General features: G+C 41.7%; 1 protein-coding gene across 1 annotated transcript; it reads left to right on the plus strand.

The window, feature by feature from the left end:
* Positions 1 to 335: 335 nt before the first annotated feature.
* LOC124111192 (sialin-like) lies at positions 336 to 14,996 on the plus strand. Its single transcript, XM_046470807.2, has 11 exons — positions 336 to 474; positions 2,752 to 2,981; positions 5,087 to 5,320; positions 5,841 to 5,928; positions 6,254 to 6,349; positions 7,081 to 7,211; positions 7,743 to 7,892; positions 9,207 to 9,339; positions 12,035 to 12,185; positions 13,060 to 13,150; positions 14,235 to 14,996. Exons 1-11 carry the CDS (start codon positions 426 to 428, stop codon positions 14,439 to 14,441), a joined length of 1,560 nt encoding a protein of 519 aa, XP_046326763.2. The 5' UTR covers positions 336 to 425; the 3' UTR covers positions 14,442 to 14,996.
* The last annotated feature ends 3,802 nt before the right edge of the window (positions 14,997 to 18,798 follow it).

The following is an 18,798-nucleotide window of genomic DNA, read 5'->3' on the forward strand; positions in this document are numbered from 1 at the left end:
CCTTGCCTCGGGAAGATGGAATCTCTGATGTGAATTACACGACTGTTGCGTCATCGTCAAATAAAGTATATGAATTATCTCTTATGGTTGGCGTTGGAAGCTGGATATTGTCAGTGCAACTATGTTAACCCACCAACATATTATCCATTAAAGTATCTAAATACATATGGGCACTATCTAACAACTTGTAAGGCATTAATGTGGGATCGTTTGTGTAATTGAGTAACAGGCAGCCACACAACTGGCAAGGCGATTATGGATATCACGAAACGTGTTAATGCTGCACTGCGTCCGTGTCTAAGACGTGTGTGCCTAAGCATCTGTTTGACAACAGCAAAGATTCATGTTTCTATCACGTGTACAGGGTAATTTCTCCTGTGATTATTTGATTACAACAGACTTGTCGAATCGCCAGCGGATACCCAATGCAATCTTTTATTGAAAGCGACCCGGGAAAGGAGGAGGATGAAAAAGGTGATGTCATTGTCTCGCTTCTTTTTGTATAAAAAGGAAGAGGGTTCGTCTGAGTTAACGATTGTCACCAGATTGTCCAGTAAATATACTCTGCAAGAAAAACCGCAAAAAAGATTTTAGATGTATATTTTATATATCATATAAATAATCAACAGATGCTAATCGATTGTTCAAAATTGGTAATCGTTTGTCCATCAATGTCATTGTCTCAGGATCCATATGGCAGTAGATTTTCAAGGTGAAGGTCATCTGTTACCAATATCTTGTATGGCCACCATCAGAGTCCAAAAGTGACGTCACATGGAAGCAATCAGATCCCGAATTGTGGCCTGGGGAATGTTCGCCCACTCTGCCTGCAGTGTTTGTGGTGCCAACTGTCGGAGGTTCTGTGGTTGTCGTTGACGTGCTCGCGGTCGTTGAGCCCGTGCATCGTATAAATGTTCGATTTGGTTTAAGTCTGGAGACCTTGGGGCCATGGCAGGACCTGGATGTTGTGATTCCAGAAGAAAGCTGTTGTCAGTCTTGCTGTGTGAGTTCGGGCGTTATCTTGTTGGAAAACGACGTTCGCTTGTTGCATAATTTGAAGATTGCTGCCCACATCATCGCACTATCACCGCCAAATCTGTCCACTTCCTGTAGGCAGTTTCGTGCATAACTTTCCCCTCGACGCCTGTAAACACAACGTCTACCATCCGCACGGCGAAGCATAAAGTGACTCGTCACTTCACCAAACTTCTCTCCATCGCAGTCGTGACCATACTCTCTGACATTGACACCATTGACGTCGCAGGCGACGATGCAAGTCCGTCACAATGACTCCTCGAACTGGTCGTCTTGCGCGAATACCTTCAGCGCGTAAAAGGGAGCGGTCGGGTAGCCTAGTGGTTAAAGCGTTCGCTCGTCACGCCGAAGACTCGGGTTCGATTGGGTACAATGTGTGGAGCCCATTTCTGGTGTCCCCCGCCGTGATATTGCTGGAATGTTGCCAAAAGCGGCGTAAAACCAAACTCGCGCACTCACTCAGCGCGTAAAAGGTTCGTAAGTGTCTGGGCTGGTATCCTAGGCAATCCTGTATTGCTGTACTGCGTAGAAGTGGCCGAGATGGTTCTTTCACGAAAGTGACGTAGTCGTATGAATCTGTCCTGTGGTGGAGTAGTGATACGTGGTCGACCGGATCTGGGAATGCCCCGTGTTGTCACGTGTGTCTGATAACGGTTCCACAGCCTTGTAATGGTATTTGGTGCTACGTGGAAAAACCTGGGTACGTCCAAAGATGATTTTCCTGTTTGCAGTCGGCCTATGGCTTTGTTGTGTTTGGCTCCGTCAGACTTTAGTTTCAATTCAAGAAGCGAACATCTGGACTGTTGAAAATGTTTAATTTGATGGTACTCGTGTCATGATGGGAAGTCAAGGGATAAATACATCGATATGCAAATTTTAGATCGAATGAAACATTTACCAAATATGTATGACATCACAACGAACAAAGTGTTCTTGCGTCCAGTCACACGTGTATGTTAATACGACAAAGTTGGACGAATTTTGTATTTTTTTCACAAAATGTGAATTGGTCAAGAATGTAAATGTGTTTTGACTACCGGTGGTTTCTTTATGAAATGACACTTGTAACGTGAGTTTACTGTATTTGGTCAGAGTGTTGGAATGAAAACCAAATGTGAAAAAGACAGTTAAAAATATTTCTTGGCTTGGAATTGAATTGGGGATAAGAAACAACAGCGACAAAACTACTGCTGTTTCTGCGATCTAATCTGGGCGGTCATTGGTCAGAGCACTCGCTGGCATCCCTCTCGTTGAAAACAGGCCGTCGTTTGATACTGTCGTTTAAAATAGCACTACACCCCATAGTGGCCGAATTGATTCACTGGTGATGGATGATCGTAGGGTGTACAAGTATTGTATTATTTTTTTTGTAAAAACGTGTTCAATCCCCCCGTTTAACGCCGCACTCAGCAATATACCAGCTACATGACGGTGGTCTTCAAATAATCGAGTCTGGACCAGACAGATAGTCCCGTGTTTGACATCATGAACATCGATCCACGTAATTGGGATATGATGACATGCATCAAACCAAGTCAGCGAGCCTAACCACCCGATCCCGTTAGTCGCCTCTTACGAGAAGCATAGTCTCCTAACCCAGGTCTTCACGGATCTATACTCAGAAGTGAAGGTGACATTGGGTTACAATTATGACAATCTGTATTCCTGCTTAACACGCCTCCCATAATGTTCAAATTGATTCATGTTTCCATGCAGTTAGCCCATTCGCCAGACGATGGATACTGGCCTACGTGTCCTTCTTTGGTTTTGTGTTTCTGTACGCCACCCGCGTCAACATCAGCGTGGCCATCATCTGCATGGTGCGGTCGTCGACGTCCAACGTCACATCACTTGACAACAGCACCGGACTCAACGTCACGTCGAAGTCGGTTAATGTAGTAGATGAAGCTTGTGGCATACTGGAACAGGCTAGCTCCACTCTACAGGTAGACTATTTCTTAATCTCCAAGCCAGTGTCGTAATTGTTTGATTGTATTATAATCTTCTCGTTTGTTTGTTTGATAAATGTATTTAAGTGAACGTACATACATCTATGGCATAAACATTCCCTTTTTGACCAAATTATGTTTTTAATACGTTTTATATGATACATGCAATGCAGGTAAATATGTGATATTCTGCAGATTATCGAGAATCTTGTTGGCAATGTTTTATTTCAATAGATGAATTTACATATGCTTCTTTATATAGTAATAACTTTCCTTAAAGTGAGTGAGTGAGTGGGTGAGTTAGTTGGGTTTAACGCCGCTTTTAACAATATTCCAGTTATATCGCGGCGTGTCAGCTTAATGTGGCTGGAAAGCCCGAATTGATGCAGGTCTCAGACGTTTACTACTTCTGTAAAACCCACGAGCACGGGTATGGTGCAGACAAACCTAGAAACATAATCGGGGCGAACCGGGATTCGAACCCACAATCATAGGTTTCTGGCGTGCCCAAGGGACGCAACTCTGCACAGCGAATCGCGGCGCCTTAGACGACTGGGCCACCCGTGCCCCTTTCCTTAAAGTGAATAGGACTCCTTACAATTTGCTGTGTTATTCGGTGACTACACTATCTCTGAGGTGGCCTGGGACTTTTCTATGAGACAGAATTTATATTTTCTGTCACTGCTTTGAGACATAGGAGAAAAGGAGAGAAACAATTCTGGATGGATCTGCAACTCAAATATTATTTGTAAATACTTTTTTCTGAATTGTATTTTTCCAGGATTTTCTTGATCATCTTATTATCTCCCGTTGGTCCGTCCGTCCGCTTCTCAAAGAGGACTAATTTTCTCCCATGTTAAAGAAATACTCTTTTACACTGATATTACTGGTCGTGATCTCAAATGAGTATGAAACTTGGTGTTTTAAATTCATTTTATTATGTCCCTTGCTCCTTGCTTTCAACTTTGTGCAAACGGTGTGAAATGGGGACGTATTTTCTCAGAAACTACGGGCGTAATATTAATGAAACTACTCATGCAGATACTTGTCAAGACCGTTCGAAAATTGGAGCCGTAAATTAATTTCAAACAGAGTTATTTCCCTTGCCACATCTTGTTTCAGTTTTTGACCATACACAGTTACGGCCCTTGATCCATGTTATTTTCAAAGTGCAACGGGGACAAGTTTTCTCTTAAACTACTGAAGTTGGCTTTTCTAAAAGATACGTATCAAGACTGAGTTCGAGAACTGGTGCCATAAATTATGTTTTCCAGAGATGGGGCCTTTTGTGTGTATTAATTTCACATTTAATAAAAAAAATTCTGATGACGCTAGTTCCTGTCTCTTCTTAAGACTTTATATGAATCTTTTTATAGTTTATATTCACTACAATATGAACAAACAAAATTCTAATGTGCCCCATGGCAGGGGAAAGCTGTTATTTCTGGGCCCCAAAATATCAAATAGACGTCTCTGAAGTATGTAATTAGCACTTATATGTTCTTGTGAGTGAGTGAGTGAGTGAGTGAGTGAGTGAGTTGGGGTTAACGCCGCTTTAAACAGTATTCCAGTTATATCGCGGCGTGTCAGCTTAATGTGGGAGGAAAGCCCGAAGTGATGCAGGTCTCAGACGTTTACCACTTCGGTGAAACCCACGAGCATGGGTATGGTGCTGACAAACCTAGAAACATTATCGGAGCGAACCGGGATTCGAACCCACAATCATAGGTTTCTGGCGTGCCAAAGGGACGCAACTCTGCACAGCGAATCGCGGCGCCTTAGACGACATATGTGCTTGTGGTATTAGAGTTGAACGTATATGACTTCATCATAGACTGTTTTTTAAAACCAAAAATACAGTTTGTACTAGGGGAGTGAGTGAGGTTTAACGCCGCTTTTAGCAATATTCCAGCAATATCATGGCGGGGGACACCAGAAATGGGCTTCACATATCGTACCCATGTCGAGAATCGAACCCGGGTCTTCGGCGTGACGAGCGAATGCTTTAACCACTAGGCTACCCGACCGCCCCTATAGTTTGCACTAACTGAGGGTAGGATTCCTATACACATGTATTCATACTGCCAGTGATTGTGTTCCAGAGAGCAGAGTTCGACTGGGACAAGCCCACCAGGTCTCGTATTCTCGCCTTGTACTTTTATGGCTACATTTTCACTCAAATACCCGGAGGATGGTTAGCAGGACGATACGGGGCTCGCCGGGTGTGGGGACTTGGGATGTTTGTGAACGGACTTGGGACCATTCTCACCCCTGTCAGTGCACGTCTGAATGTGTATGTTTTGTATGCAGTGAGATTCATCATAGGATTTGCAGCGGTGAGTTTGTGCGTCCTTTATCTGACATACAATGTATATCAAACACGTTTATGTTAAATGATGTAAGCCTCAGAAATCCGATCAAATAAACGGGACATCATTTTCAAAATCCTAATGAAAATAATATGAATTATTATTCAGAATTATTATTGCTAAAAGCAGACACTTTTTGAAAGCCTTAAAAAGGTATTGAATCAAATCTGATCAAACAACGTATACAAGAGTCGTATGAAACTCTTTAAAATATTCTCAGAATGAGAATACTCGATTGAATTTCAAACGTTGTGAAATGTAGACCCCAAAGGCTGGAGCTGCTGGAATAGTGTTCGACATAAAGTCGACAATTAGAAAGTTGAAGTCATCTCTTTCGTCATCACCAATCATTCAACCACCCGATCCATTTCGGGTCCTGGGGACCTCGCGGAACCCGGAATTAAATCACTATTCCATTATATTTAAATTTTACGTGCTAAATGTGAGAAAATGATATTATTATCTACATTTTATTTGGATGTCACAGGGGGTGTCTTTTCCCGCTACACATTCACTATGGGGGAGATGGGCACCACCCCTCGAGAGAAGCAAACTCATGTCGGTTTGCTATGCAGGTAACATGACATAACACATGTAACCTGTCCTTGATAAACTTGATTTAAAATATAACTATATATATATATATATTGTTTATTGTTTTTGAGCATATACCTAAGTTAGTGTAATCATTATTCCCCAAAATTAATCTTATAAATGCTATGTTCAAAAGGTAATTTACAGATAAAATGAATGCATTGTCATCATGTCTGACACAAATGACGAACAAAATAAGATGGGTCATATGCAGACACCAAACCACTGCGGGAATACAGACACATGTGTATATAACTAGAAACCAATACATGTTGTGTACTGACGTTAGTATCACCTTCTCTGCAGGGCCTCACGTCGGCACTATCGTCGCATTTGCACTGTCCGGGTACCTCTGTGCCAACGGATTTGACAACGGCTGGGGCTCCATATTCTACGTGTTCGGTTTGTATGCTTAATGCTTTTTGAATAAAATATACACACACAAATACATTTACGAAACCTACAACAAGAATGGTTGTTTATACGGTTGCGTGGAAAAGTATTGATTATTCAGTATATTTGACAATGAACATTTGAGAGCTGCTTAGGCAAAATTGTCATCATCATCATCAACACCATCATTATCATTATCTTCACCACCTGCATCATCGCCATCGACGTCATCGACGTCATCGTCGTCGTCAGAATAATGGTAAAAAGAGAAAAGGGTAACGTAATACGATTTACTTTCTTTTATCGCATATATATTTACTTGCAGTTATACTTTGACATTGAAAATCACACAATATAAAAAAATGTCATTCTGGTGTGATTCCACAGGACTTTCAGGATGGATAGCTGAAATATTGCTGACCGTGGCGTTACTTAAAATTCGATGGGAGTCAACAGATCATGAAGCCAGAAACGTATTGTTGTGGGATCGAATCCTGGTTCGCCCCGATTACGTTCAAGGTTTGTCAGCACGCTATCCTTGTTCATGGTATTCACCAAAGTGTTAACATCTGAGACTTTCCTCCCACATAAAGCTGACACGTCGCTATATAACTGGACTACTGTTAAAAGCGCCGTTAAACCAAACTCACTCACTCACTCACTCACTCACTCACTCACTCACAACAGGAGAATCACAGTATCTGTTCATCTGATGATATAAGTTACACGTTGCCCAACAGGTGCTGGAAACTTGGTGTGGGTCGGTCTGTGGTTGATGTTGTCAGCTGACAATCCCCGCAAACATAAATTCATTTCTGAGAAGGAGATTGCATACATCGAAAGGAAGATTGGCTACAAGACTAACATTAAGGTAGAATGAATGGCATTACCTTAAATGCACTGCATAAATTACATAAGATGAACAAGGCCACTGAGAAGGGAGTTTCATCTCTAGCTTTTAAGGATTTCGGGACCGACCATTTTATGTTCTGGTTTCCAACACACGGTTGCCATCAAAGGACTTAAAGTCAATCCAGAAATGTTATTGAAGACATTCAGAAGAAACTAAATATGACACGTAGATTGTCTAGATGATACGCGATTATATCCAATGCTTTGACCAATTGTGTTTGTCTTGATATGTCGATAAAAGAATGGAATTCTGTATTGCTGCAGGTAAAGCTTTTCTCCAGCAACAGAGGTACAAATCCAGCTTTGCAGTAAAATGGCAATATTTATTTTACCATGGGGCAACACTCCTAAAATGCAGCACACTGTACGCCACAGGAGGTCAGTTTAGACAATATTGTTTTGTATCATGACTCGGGTGACTCCCCTATCGTCTCTGGCGTTGGCCTTCACATGTACTGCATGTAACAAGTATGTCCTCACTCTACTTCAGACTCGATCTACCCCCTGGTTGGCTATGGCCAAGTCTGGACCTCTCTGGGCCATCATTCTGGCTCATATGTGCAACAACTGGACCAATTATACACTTATCACTGTCCTCCCTACTTTCATGAAGGAAGTTCTCAAGTTCGACATCCGCCAGGTTTGTTTGTTGATTAACGCAATATTCTGCTTCAAGGCAATTCCTATAAATAATCGAGTGTTATGAGCTACATCACGCATTCGACACACAATCAACTAATTTACCGAGCCCGATCCATTTCGTCGCCTCTTCCGACTAGCATATAGGTTGCTGGGGATCAATTCTAACCCGGAATAATCATGGGGTATGATTATCGTATTCTACCCAATAAGCGCTCTTTGACGATTAAGTATTTATTTTATATGGGTAAATGTCTGGGCGTGCTGAGAACAAAACATTTTTTCACTGCATTTATACTGCTTGTATAGTATGGTATGGTATGGTATGGTATGGTATGGTACGGTACGGTACGGTACGGTATGGTATGGTATGGTATGGTATGGTATGACAGGTGATGTGAAATGGGGTTAACATCGGTTCAAGGTTGTTTAGTTATTGGAGCGGAAGGTCAGGGGTTCGATGTTCGTCCTTGTCATACTAAAACACATTAGCAGATGGTACTTGTTGTTACTCTGCCTAGCGCTCGGCATAAAGGGGGATGCCCGTTGCAATATAACTGCGATAATCTTCAACGACGTTTAACCTCATTTCACATCAACTCTAGATTATTGCATTTTCAAAGCAACGTGCGCGCACGCGCGTATCTGTGTGTCTGTGAGGTGAGGTGAAATTGGGTTTAACGTCGCGTCCAAGATTATTGCACTTATATAGCGACGTGCATGCACGTGTATGTGTGTGTGTGGCTGCTTGTACTAGTCCGGACTGATGCCGATTTATAGTGCTAGCTCACTGAGATACCATGCCGCAGTTTAACATGAATACCCCACTCAGACACAGTATACTGACTCCGAGCCGACCAGTCCTTGTTTTAGCCCCTTAATGCCAAGCGCACGACAGGGTAACAACAAGTACCATCTTTTAACGTCTTTTTGTATGACGCGGCCCGGGATCGAACCCTGGACCTTCCGCTCTCCGGGCGGACGCTCTACCACAAGACCACGGAGGCGGTCTGTTTGTCTGTGTGCGAAAACAAGCGAACCTATGGTAAAAGTCAAAGTAGGGAATTGCATCAGACATTTAGAGACCACCATCGTGAAGTTCGGCGTTATTTACTTTATTTGGGTACGGTTTTCGCCATGGCCACCATTATTCTGGGGTTGGGTCTGGGCCAGGCAAACCATCGGTAGCGTAATCAACGTCCCATGATGACATGCGTAATATGTCACACTGATTTCATTAATATGTCGAGTTAACCTTGCACAGCACTACTTTTCACATCCAAAGGAATACATACGCATGATGTTTTTTTTACAGAACGGCGTTATATCCTCCCTACCCTATGTCTGTCACTCGGTGTTGGCAGTTCTGGCTGGTCAACTCGCTGACATCGTGAGAGCCAGAACCAGACTCGGTACCACGAGGGTCAGGAAGGTCTGGCAAAATGCAGGTATATGCTAAACTGATTGGTATGATACCTATAGCATTCAGAATACACTCAAGGGTAAATTGATGCTAAATTGACTGCAGAACAGATTACTTCATCATCTGCTGTGTCTTCACACATCCAGGCAATTGCAGAAACAGACCATGGTAGCATGATGCCGTTTTTACGAAAGCCTATTGGGATCAAACTTGAAATATGGAAAAGACAATTCGTTATAACGGAAAAAAAAATTCGTTATTACGAAAATAGATTCGTTATAACAAAGATAAATTCGTTATTACGAACAAAAAATTGTTATTACGGACAAAAGATTCGTAATTACGGAAATATTTTTCGTTATTACGGAATACGGGAAAAGATTCAATATTACGAAAAAAAAGATTCGTTATAACGAAATTATGTCCGTAATAACGAATCTTTTGCCTGTATAACGAATTTATTTTCGTAATAGCGATTTTTTTCCGTTGTAACGAAATTATTTCCGTAATAACGAATCTTTTATTCCGTTATAACGAATTTCTTTTCGTGTCTTTTCCATATTTCAATTTTGACCCCAATAGGCTTTCGTACATTTTAAATACAAATTAGGATTATTTCACCATAACGTGTGTAAAGTACACAATATCGTAAAAACAAAATACGGAGGGGTGGAACGAAGTGCTACACCACACGCGGGGGATACCATACAGGTGATCGGGTATTCTTAAAGAAACGTGTGAAAAAGCTGATTCTTTTTAACGCGAATTACAAAATTCCAAAATCCCCAAATGCACACTTCCTTTTCCAAAGGGGGCGGTCGGGTAGCCAAGTGGTTAAAACCTTCGCTCGTCACGCCGAAGACCCGGATTCGATTCCCGACATAGGTACAATGTGTGAAGCCCATTTCTGGTGTCCCCCGCCATGCTCTTTGCTGGAATATTGCTAAAAGCGGCGTAAAACCTCACTCACTCACTCCAAAATGCTGTATCAGCGCTTCACACATCACGTTGCATGTAGGACACCTTAGACTTGGCTAAATTCTTACAGTCCTGAGCATTCATTCAAACCTGGATGTATACTAAAATGGGTTTTTTTAGTTTTGTTTCCAAAACCAAAATAAGATTGTTTTAATCAGTGCACAGATCACACAGATCATTCTCTGTACGATCCATTGTAAATAAAAGCACCGCATTGCAATCTGGAAATATAATTTGGACTATTGGAATTGGTGGCCACTAAGGAAGGAATGGAAGTTCATACAATGTATGTTTCAAGCTTGGAAAGAGTATATTGGCCCAGGTTTTTTTCCAGCTTTTTTTGGCGCCATGAAACCGTCTTCGCTTGTACGTTATTTGTTGAAGTAATTAACTTGTGAATGAGTCGAGAAAATAATACAATACGCGATGAAATGACTGGCTTTCACTTCGTCACTGTAGCCTTACTGCGTTGTACACTGACGGCGTTGTAGCGTTGTAACTAGAACTCGATGTTTCCTGACGACGTTGTAGCGTTGTAACTAGAACCCGTGTTTCCTGACGACGTTGTAGCGTTGTAACTTAAACTCGTTGTTTCCTGACGACGTTGTAGCGTTGTAGCTTAAACTCGTTGTTTCCTGACGACGTTGTAGCGTTGTAACTAGAACTCTTTGTTTCCTGACGACGTTGTAGCGTTCTAACTTAAACTCGTTGTTTCCTGACGACGTTGTAGCGTTGTAACTAGAACTCGTTGTTTCCTGACGACGTTGTAGCGTTGTAACTAGAACTCGTTGTTTCCTGACGACGTTGTAGCGTTGTAACTAGAACTCGTTGTTTCCTGACGACGTTGTAGCGTTGTAACTTAAACTCGTTGTTTCCTGACGACGTTGTAGCGTTGTAACTAGAACTCGTTGTTTCCTGACGACGCTGTAGCGTTGTAACTAGAACTCGTTGTTTCCTGACGACGTTGTATCGTTGTAACTTAAACTCGTTGTTTCCTAACGACGTTGCACCTTTGCGGTGTTGTTCCCTGAGGGCGTTATACCCAGATTTTTCAAAGCATCGCGGTAGTACCTTAACGACGTTGAACACTGATGGTGTACTATTTTACAAAGAGGCAGCTGTACCCTGACGAAATTATACCCAGACGAAGGTATACGGATCTTACAATGTGTGAAGCCCATTTCTGGTGTCCCCCGCCGGGATATTGCTGGAATATTGCTAAAAGCGGGGTAAACTCACTCACTCACTCTGACGGATCTGATGATCGAGTGCCAGATTCGCCCTGGTTATGATTCTAGGTTTGTCAGCACTGTACTCATGCGCCTTGGGTTCAACCAAAGTGGCAAATGTCTTCATCCTGGACTCAATCCCCCCCCCCCCCCCCCCCCCCCCCCCCCTTAATTCGATCCGGGCAAGAATAGGTCTTCAGCAACCCATGCTTGCAGTAATGGGCGACTATGCTTGTCGTAAGAGGCGACAAACGGGATCGGGTGGTCAGGCTCACTGACTTGGTTGATGCACGTCATCGTATCTCAATTGCATAGATCGATGCTCATGATATCAATCACAGGATTGTCTGGTCCAGACTCGATAATTTACAGACCGCCGTCATAAAGCTGGAATATTGCTGAGTGCTGCGTTTAACAACAAACCAACCAACCCACTGAATTCTGACATGACGTGAAATAAGTGATAGTCTTTTCTAAGCGGCGTTAAACACAATCCACTCACTTATGTTTCAGCCTTTCTGTCAGTTGCTGTTTTCCTTGTGGCAACAGGCTTTATAAATTGCGAGAACAGGATGGTCGCCGTCGTCTTCCTGTGTGCCGCCGTGGGGTGTATGGGAATCAGCAAGGGGGCATACATGGTGAACCACGTCGACATTGCCCCCAAGTACGTAACCACCCAAATAGAAAACTTAGCTCGTTCTCATGCTTATGGGAAGTTGTATACGCCTTCCTTTGCCGGAAAGCCCGTGAAGACCCGGGACTGATTAGGTCTTCAGCAACCCATGCTTGCCGTAAAAGGCGACTATGCTTGTCGAAAGAGTCGACTAACGGGATCGGTGGTCAGGCTCGCTGACGTGGATGATGCATGTCATCGTATCCCAATTGCGAGGATCGATGCTCATGATATCAATCACTGGATTGTCTGGTCCAGACTCGATTATTAAAGACCGCCGTCATATATCTTGAATATTGCTGAGTGCGGCATTAAACAACAAACCAAACCAAACCAAATCCTTTGCCGGAAACATATATTTCATATATATCCTTTGAATTGAGGTCGGGCTGATCTATTAAAACTGACATCATCTCAAATTACTTTTTCAAGTGAATTCAAAAAGTCAAAGGCAGGAAATAATCAATCTCGAATACCACATTCCATAGGGCGATGAAAATAATATGAAATGATCATAATCATAAACGAAATGAATAAAAATATATTTTCTCAGAAAGCGAATATATAAACCATTGCATAATATATGTAGAGGTAGGCATGTCAGTGTACGCAAACGTATGTAGAAATACAATCTTTCGTCATTGATCATGTCTGTTAGTAAGGGGGCGGTCGGGTAGCCTAGTGGTTAAAGCGTTCGCTCGTCACGCCGAAGACCCGGGTTCGATTCCCGACATGGGTACAATGTGTGAAACCCATTTCTGGTGTCCCCCGCCGTGATATTGCTGGAATATTGCTAAAAGCGGCGTAAAACCATACTCACTCACTCACTCACTGTTGGTAAGGCTAGTTTTCACAATGTTTGCAGGTACTCTGGAGTACTATTTGGAATTACCAACACAGTAGCCACTGTACCGGGGATGATAGCCCCTCTAGTAGCTGGGGCTCTCACGCCTAACGTAAGTATTTGTTTGTTGTTTAACTCGCACAATATTCCAGCTGCATGACGGACCAGACGAACCAGTGATCAGTGATTGGTTTTATGAGCATCCCCCACCCCTTCCGAGAACGATGACATCGGTATTTCTCTTAATCGCCTTTTACGACAGACATAGGCTACAGTTGGGACTTTTTCTAACCAGGCATCCCCAAGGAAGCAAACATAGCATATAGTCTCATGACATATGTGCTATAGGGCGGTCGGGTAGCCTAGTGGTTAAAGCGTTCGCTCGTCAAGCTGAAGACCCGGGTTCGATTCCCGACATGGGTACAATGTGTGAAGTCCATTTCTGGTGTCCCCGCCGTGATATTGCTGGAATATTGCTAAAAGCGGCATATAACCATACTCACTCACTCACCACATATGTGCTATGAAAACGAGAAACACCTACACTACCTCTGCTACCTGCCTGATACCCCAGCAGGGTTGCTAGCGGGGCGGTCGGGTAGCCTAGTGGTTAAAGCGTTCGCTCGTCACGCCGAAGACCCGGGTTCGATTCCCGACATGGGTACAATGTGTGAAGCCCATTTCTGGTGTCCCCCGCCATGATATTGCTGGAATATTGATAAAAGCGGCGTAAAACCATACTCACTCACTAAGTTGCTAGCGATAATTATCATAACGATTCCGGGTTAGAATTGGTTTTCAGCAACCCATGCTTGGTGTGAGAGGCGACTAACGGGATCGGGTGGTCGCTGCATGTCATCGTATCCCAACTGCGTAGATCGATGCTAATGATCATGATGTCAATTAATGGACAGACCGCCGTCATATAGCTGGAATACTTCTGAGTGCGGCGTTAAACAACAAACAAACAAACAAACAATCTAAATGACAGATTAACTACGCTAAAATGACTGGCATGCATAGACAGACTTTCTTTCTTTGTTTTTTGTTTGTTGGTTAACGCTATGAGCACACTGTCTGCTGGGTAAAGCAACAACATAGCCCAACATACTGCGAGTCACATCTAAACTATCATCACAACCATCTTTATTATGAAATATCCAGCATCATATCTTGTTTAGACCCTCTTTTCTCAGAAAACTGCAGAGGAATGGCGTCTGGTGTTGTACATATGTGCGGGGTTTCTGGTGGCTGGTGCACTGATCTTCACCTTTCTTGCCAGTGGTGAGACACAGCCATGGAACGATCATGACGACATAGAGCTTGACGTCATCAAGGGCAAGAAATCACATAAATATGTCGCAATAGATCATGTTAAAGAAACACTGGGAGAGGATCACTAGATACGCCGCCAAAGACGTTACCGGTATTGTTGGGGCAATAATGCCATTGACGTGCTGTGAAACAAATAATCGGTAAACAGATACCATCAACACGAAATATAAGGTGACCAACATGGAGTGTGTAATGAATATGAACAATTTCTCCACTTGGTCGATGTTTTTAACGATTTTTTTATTTTGTTTTCATACTCAAGATTCTGTCAAGTATATGATTTTTGATCAAAACATTGTTTTCAGGAATATAGGACACAGATACAATCTAAAATATTGGTTACTCTTGAATGTAAAATAAAACAAAAGTCGCCTTTGTTAGACCATTTATATATGCCAAGATATACACTAGTTGCGAAGGAATTAATAATGAGCAACGCTCAAGCATACAAACCAGTGATTGATATTATGCGCAACGATTACAAATCACCAAATCTGACCACTCGGCCCATTAAGTCGCCAGCATTACCAACAGAATAATTTGCTTTGGACCAATTCCAACTAGGAATCCGCCTGGCGTCTAATTTCAAGAGCAAAAAGACAAAACATTAGAAATTTATACCATCATCCCCTCAACGTTTTCCTACAGAACGAAACCTTGCTAAGGATGTGGGGTAAGGACAGAATTCGTAACTGAAAAGATCTATTTCATTAACGGATTGAAAGGATATCATGTAACTGACTTGAAAAACGAAAAGGAATAAGAAGAAATGTATATGTGTGTCCTTGGCTCTGTCATAATGAAATGCTGTGTAATATATACGCAAAGAAAAACGTCAAACACCCCCTGTATAGGGGGTGCGTGGGTTTGCATTGAAATCCTGATGATATAACCTAGGAAAGACGAATGTGGTTTGCAAGAAGTCACCTCTGACAATAAGAAAACAGAAATAGTTTATCCTGTTTTTGAGATTTTAATCATGATTCAAACAAAAACCCAGAGGCATTGCATTTGTGCAAAAATAGCAGCCACAATAAGTGTGGAGGTGCAGAGTCGGGAAACGCAATTCCACATCATGGTTGATGATGAGATATGTCATTTTCAGCCCAAAGATGACATACGTGACACAAATCGCCAATGGCGGGTAAACCCGCCACCCGCCACGTGTTCCGATCATTACTATGAAATAATAATTATCAAACAGTCATGAAACTTCACAGGTTTAATTGGTCGTTACTTGGTCCAGAAGTGCAAATTACTGGTCAGTTTCGATTCCCTCTCCACAACGAACACCTGGTTGTTATGTGCAGGTTTCATATAAGAGGTCCTGATAAAACTTCTGATCTTTTTTACCGATTTCTCAATGTCTAAATACCAGCTTTGAACGAAATCTCTAAATATCGACAATCAACTCTTCACAGGCCGATTGTAAGCAAGGTAGTAACGTAAATAAAGTCATATTATATATTGTCCTTAGATACGCTATGTACCAAGGTTGAGAAAAAATCGACTAAATAACATGTTAGTAATGACGACGAAAGGAAAACCTGTAAACAACAACCAGGTGGTCGTTGTTGGGAGGGAGTTGGAATATGAAAGGCGCACTGCAAATACAACTGTTCCATGGCCATGGCTCTACTAGTTGTAGTTTCTGAGAAAATGCACAAAGTTGAAGGAAGAATAAGTTCTACTACGAAAAATTACAAGAAACCGAAAAATGTAAAAATAACAAAAAGTACCCTATATGTCCGATCAAACTTCGTTTATAAGATTATTTTAAGCCAAGGGGCGATATGTGCGATATTAACACTTAATGTAAAACAATATTCTTTTACATTAGGGTTGCGTGCGCTACTCTTATGTAAAACATTTTAAATTAACAGTTAACACGTAACCTTTTCTGTAAAATGTTTTACATTAAGAGTGATATTTACGTTAAGATTGTATCATTAAGAGTTTTACACTGAGGGGGGCTTGTTCCAATTGTCATCAAAAGTCCAGCTGATACACATAGAAAGAAAATAAACGTACATACCAATACAATACAACACGAGTAGGCTTGTCCTGACAGAGAGTGAGTGAGTGAGTTGGATTTAACGCCGCTTTTAACAGTATTCCAGTTATATCACGGCGTGGCAGCTTAATGTGGGAGGAAAGCCCGAAGTGATGCAGGTCTCAGACGTTTACCACCTCGGTGAAACCCACGGGCACGGGTATGGTGCTGACAAACCTAGAAACATAATCGGGGCGAACCGGTATTCGAACCCACAATCATAGGTTTCTGGCGTGCCCAAGGGGCGCAACTCTGCACAGCGATTCGCGGCGCCTTAGACGACTGGGCCACCCGCGCCCCCATTGTCCTGACAGAGAGAGTTGTGGATAATTTGGATTATGTTATTAGGAGAGGCTAGATATAGACGGTACCAAATATAAAACAATCAAAGTTGATCCAGGACCTAACACGGAATCAGAGTATCTGGTTATCTGGTAGAGAACACAGAACTGTTTTTCACTATTTTCACTATTATTTGTGATAGTTATCGTTAATGCTAACAGCTGAGCGTTATAAACACAATCAATTAATTCATCTTCTTCAATCGACAGCACTTTATAAGATCATACTATTACTTATCACGAGCAACGAGTGGCCGAGTCGTCTGAGGCGTCACGATTCGCTGTGCAGAGTTGCGTCCCTTGGGCACGCCAATGACCTATGATTGTGGGTTCGAATCCCGGTTAGCCGCGATTATGTTTCTAGGTTTGTCAGCACCATACCCGTGGTCGTTGGTGTCACCGAGGTATTAAACGTCTGAGACCTGCATCACTTCGGACTTTCCTTTCCTTAAGCTGACACGCCGTGATATAACTTGAATACTGTTAAACGCGGCGTTAAACCCAACTCACTCACTCATTATCGTGACAACACTGACTTTCTCCCATACAAACTCATATTCCCCTTTTGCCTGTGTTCGTAGAATTGCCAGTCAACCGGCAGATGCAGTAAACAGCTGCTCTGTTAATTCTCTCACAGACATGCAGTACAAGTATACCAGCTGTCGCAATGCATAACTTAATTAAAATAAAATTAATTAAATGTTAATTACTCTATTGGGTCGATCATGGACGAGCTGAAATAATTCTAAATTATATGTATGTACAGTTCCGCACGAACTACGGTTGATTGAATACCATGAGCTGTCGACCAGTCGGCTCTGTTTATGACTACTATAACAACAGGTTAATGATGCTCATCTAGATACGGTATTGAAATTACATTGAAAAACGAAATAGCTATTATTCAAACAACACATTGTTGACGACACACTCATTACGGATGTTAATGAATATTGTTAACATTAGTAGGGTATTAATTTGAATAGCATTAGACGTATTTTGTTTAATATAATGCGCACTTTCTTTTTTAAAAATACAACTGTGTGGCGGGGTAAGCGCATTAAACACACCATAATAAGTTCTGAAGTTTTTTTCCCAACGTAAAGACATTTCCGTGAGGACGTTACACAGGAAATACGATGTCAACAAATCCGTACTTAAGTACGCAAAGTAATCACTGTCTGTTTGAAAAATGTGTTCGTTTTATATCTAAACTTATGTTTGTAACCTATTTTATGAATTATTTTATTCAAAATTTCATTAAATATCGTTTACATTAATTTCGGCGAAATCGTGTGTGAAGTGATCGGTAGATCGCACAACTCACCATTATTTATATCAACCACGGTCAGATAAATGGACTTTAGTTGACATATATTGGATTCATACATCATAAATGCTAGACTTTGACTCGTTAACAGTGATATTAGTTCTAGTTTGATACAAAGTTTTCGCGAGGATGGGGGCTGCAACTAAAATAACACGATATTGAAAAAATATTATTCCTTGTAACAAAATAGTTTCCGATACAATTCTTCCGATCATTGCATCAAAATTCTTTAAAGTTATTTTATCTGTCGATTTTGAGAAAACGTATGAATAGATATTGATTTCCTATATTTCATAAAAATTCGCAGTTGAAACACTGTCAGATTTCAACATAATTTCAAATATCAAATGGACAGTGTTGAAACAGGGTTGATATAGTGTTTTGAACGTAGCAGCATCAGACAAACTACACGTTTAACGTTGAAATAAAGAGTGCAGAGCTTGGTTACCTGTAGATTTAACTGGGAACCGAACGTGAATTAACATATTTACTAGTATCACGTGATGTACGATGCTTAATGATTACTTATTAATAGTAAAAACATGAATTACTATCAACCTGTGTACAGACTGAAGCGTGTGTTAATTCTGGCTGACACACCACAACACAGATTTGGAGAGAGGTATGTACGCATGATATGTTGTGATGAGCAGCAGATTAACATTAATAACAGGTAATAGATTACAAGTAGCACACCAAAA

Source organism: Haliotis rufescens, unplaced genomic scaffold (genome assembly GCF_023055435.1).
Source record: "Haliotis rufescens isolate VD_foot unplaced genomic scaffold, xgHalRufe1.0.p SCAF_13, whole genome shotgun sequence".
Classification (NCBI taxonomy): domain Eukaryota; kingdom Metazoa; phylum Mollusca; class Gastropoda; order Lepetellida; family Haliotidae; genus Haliotis; species Haliotis rufescens.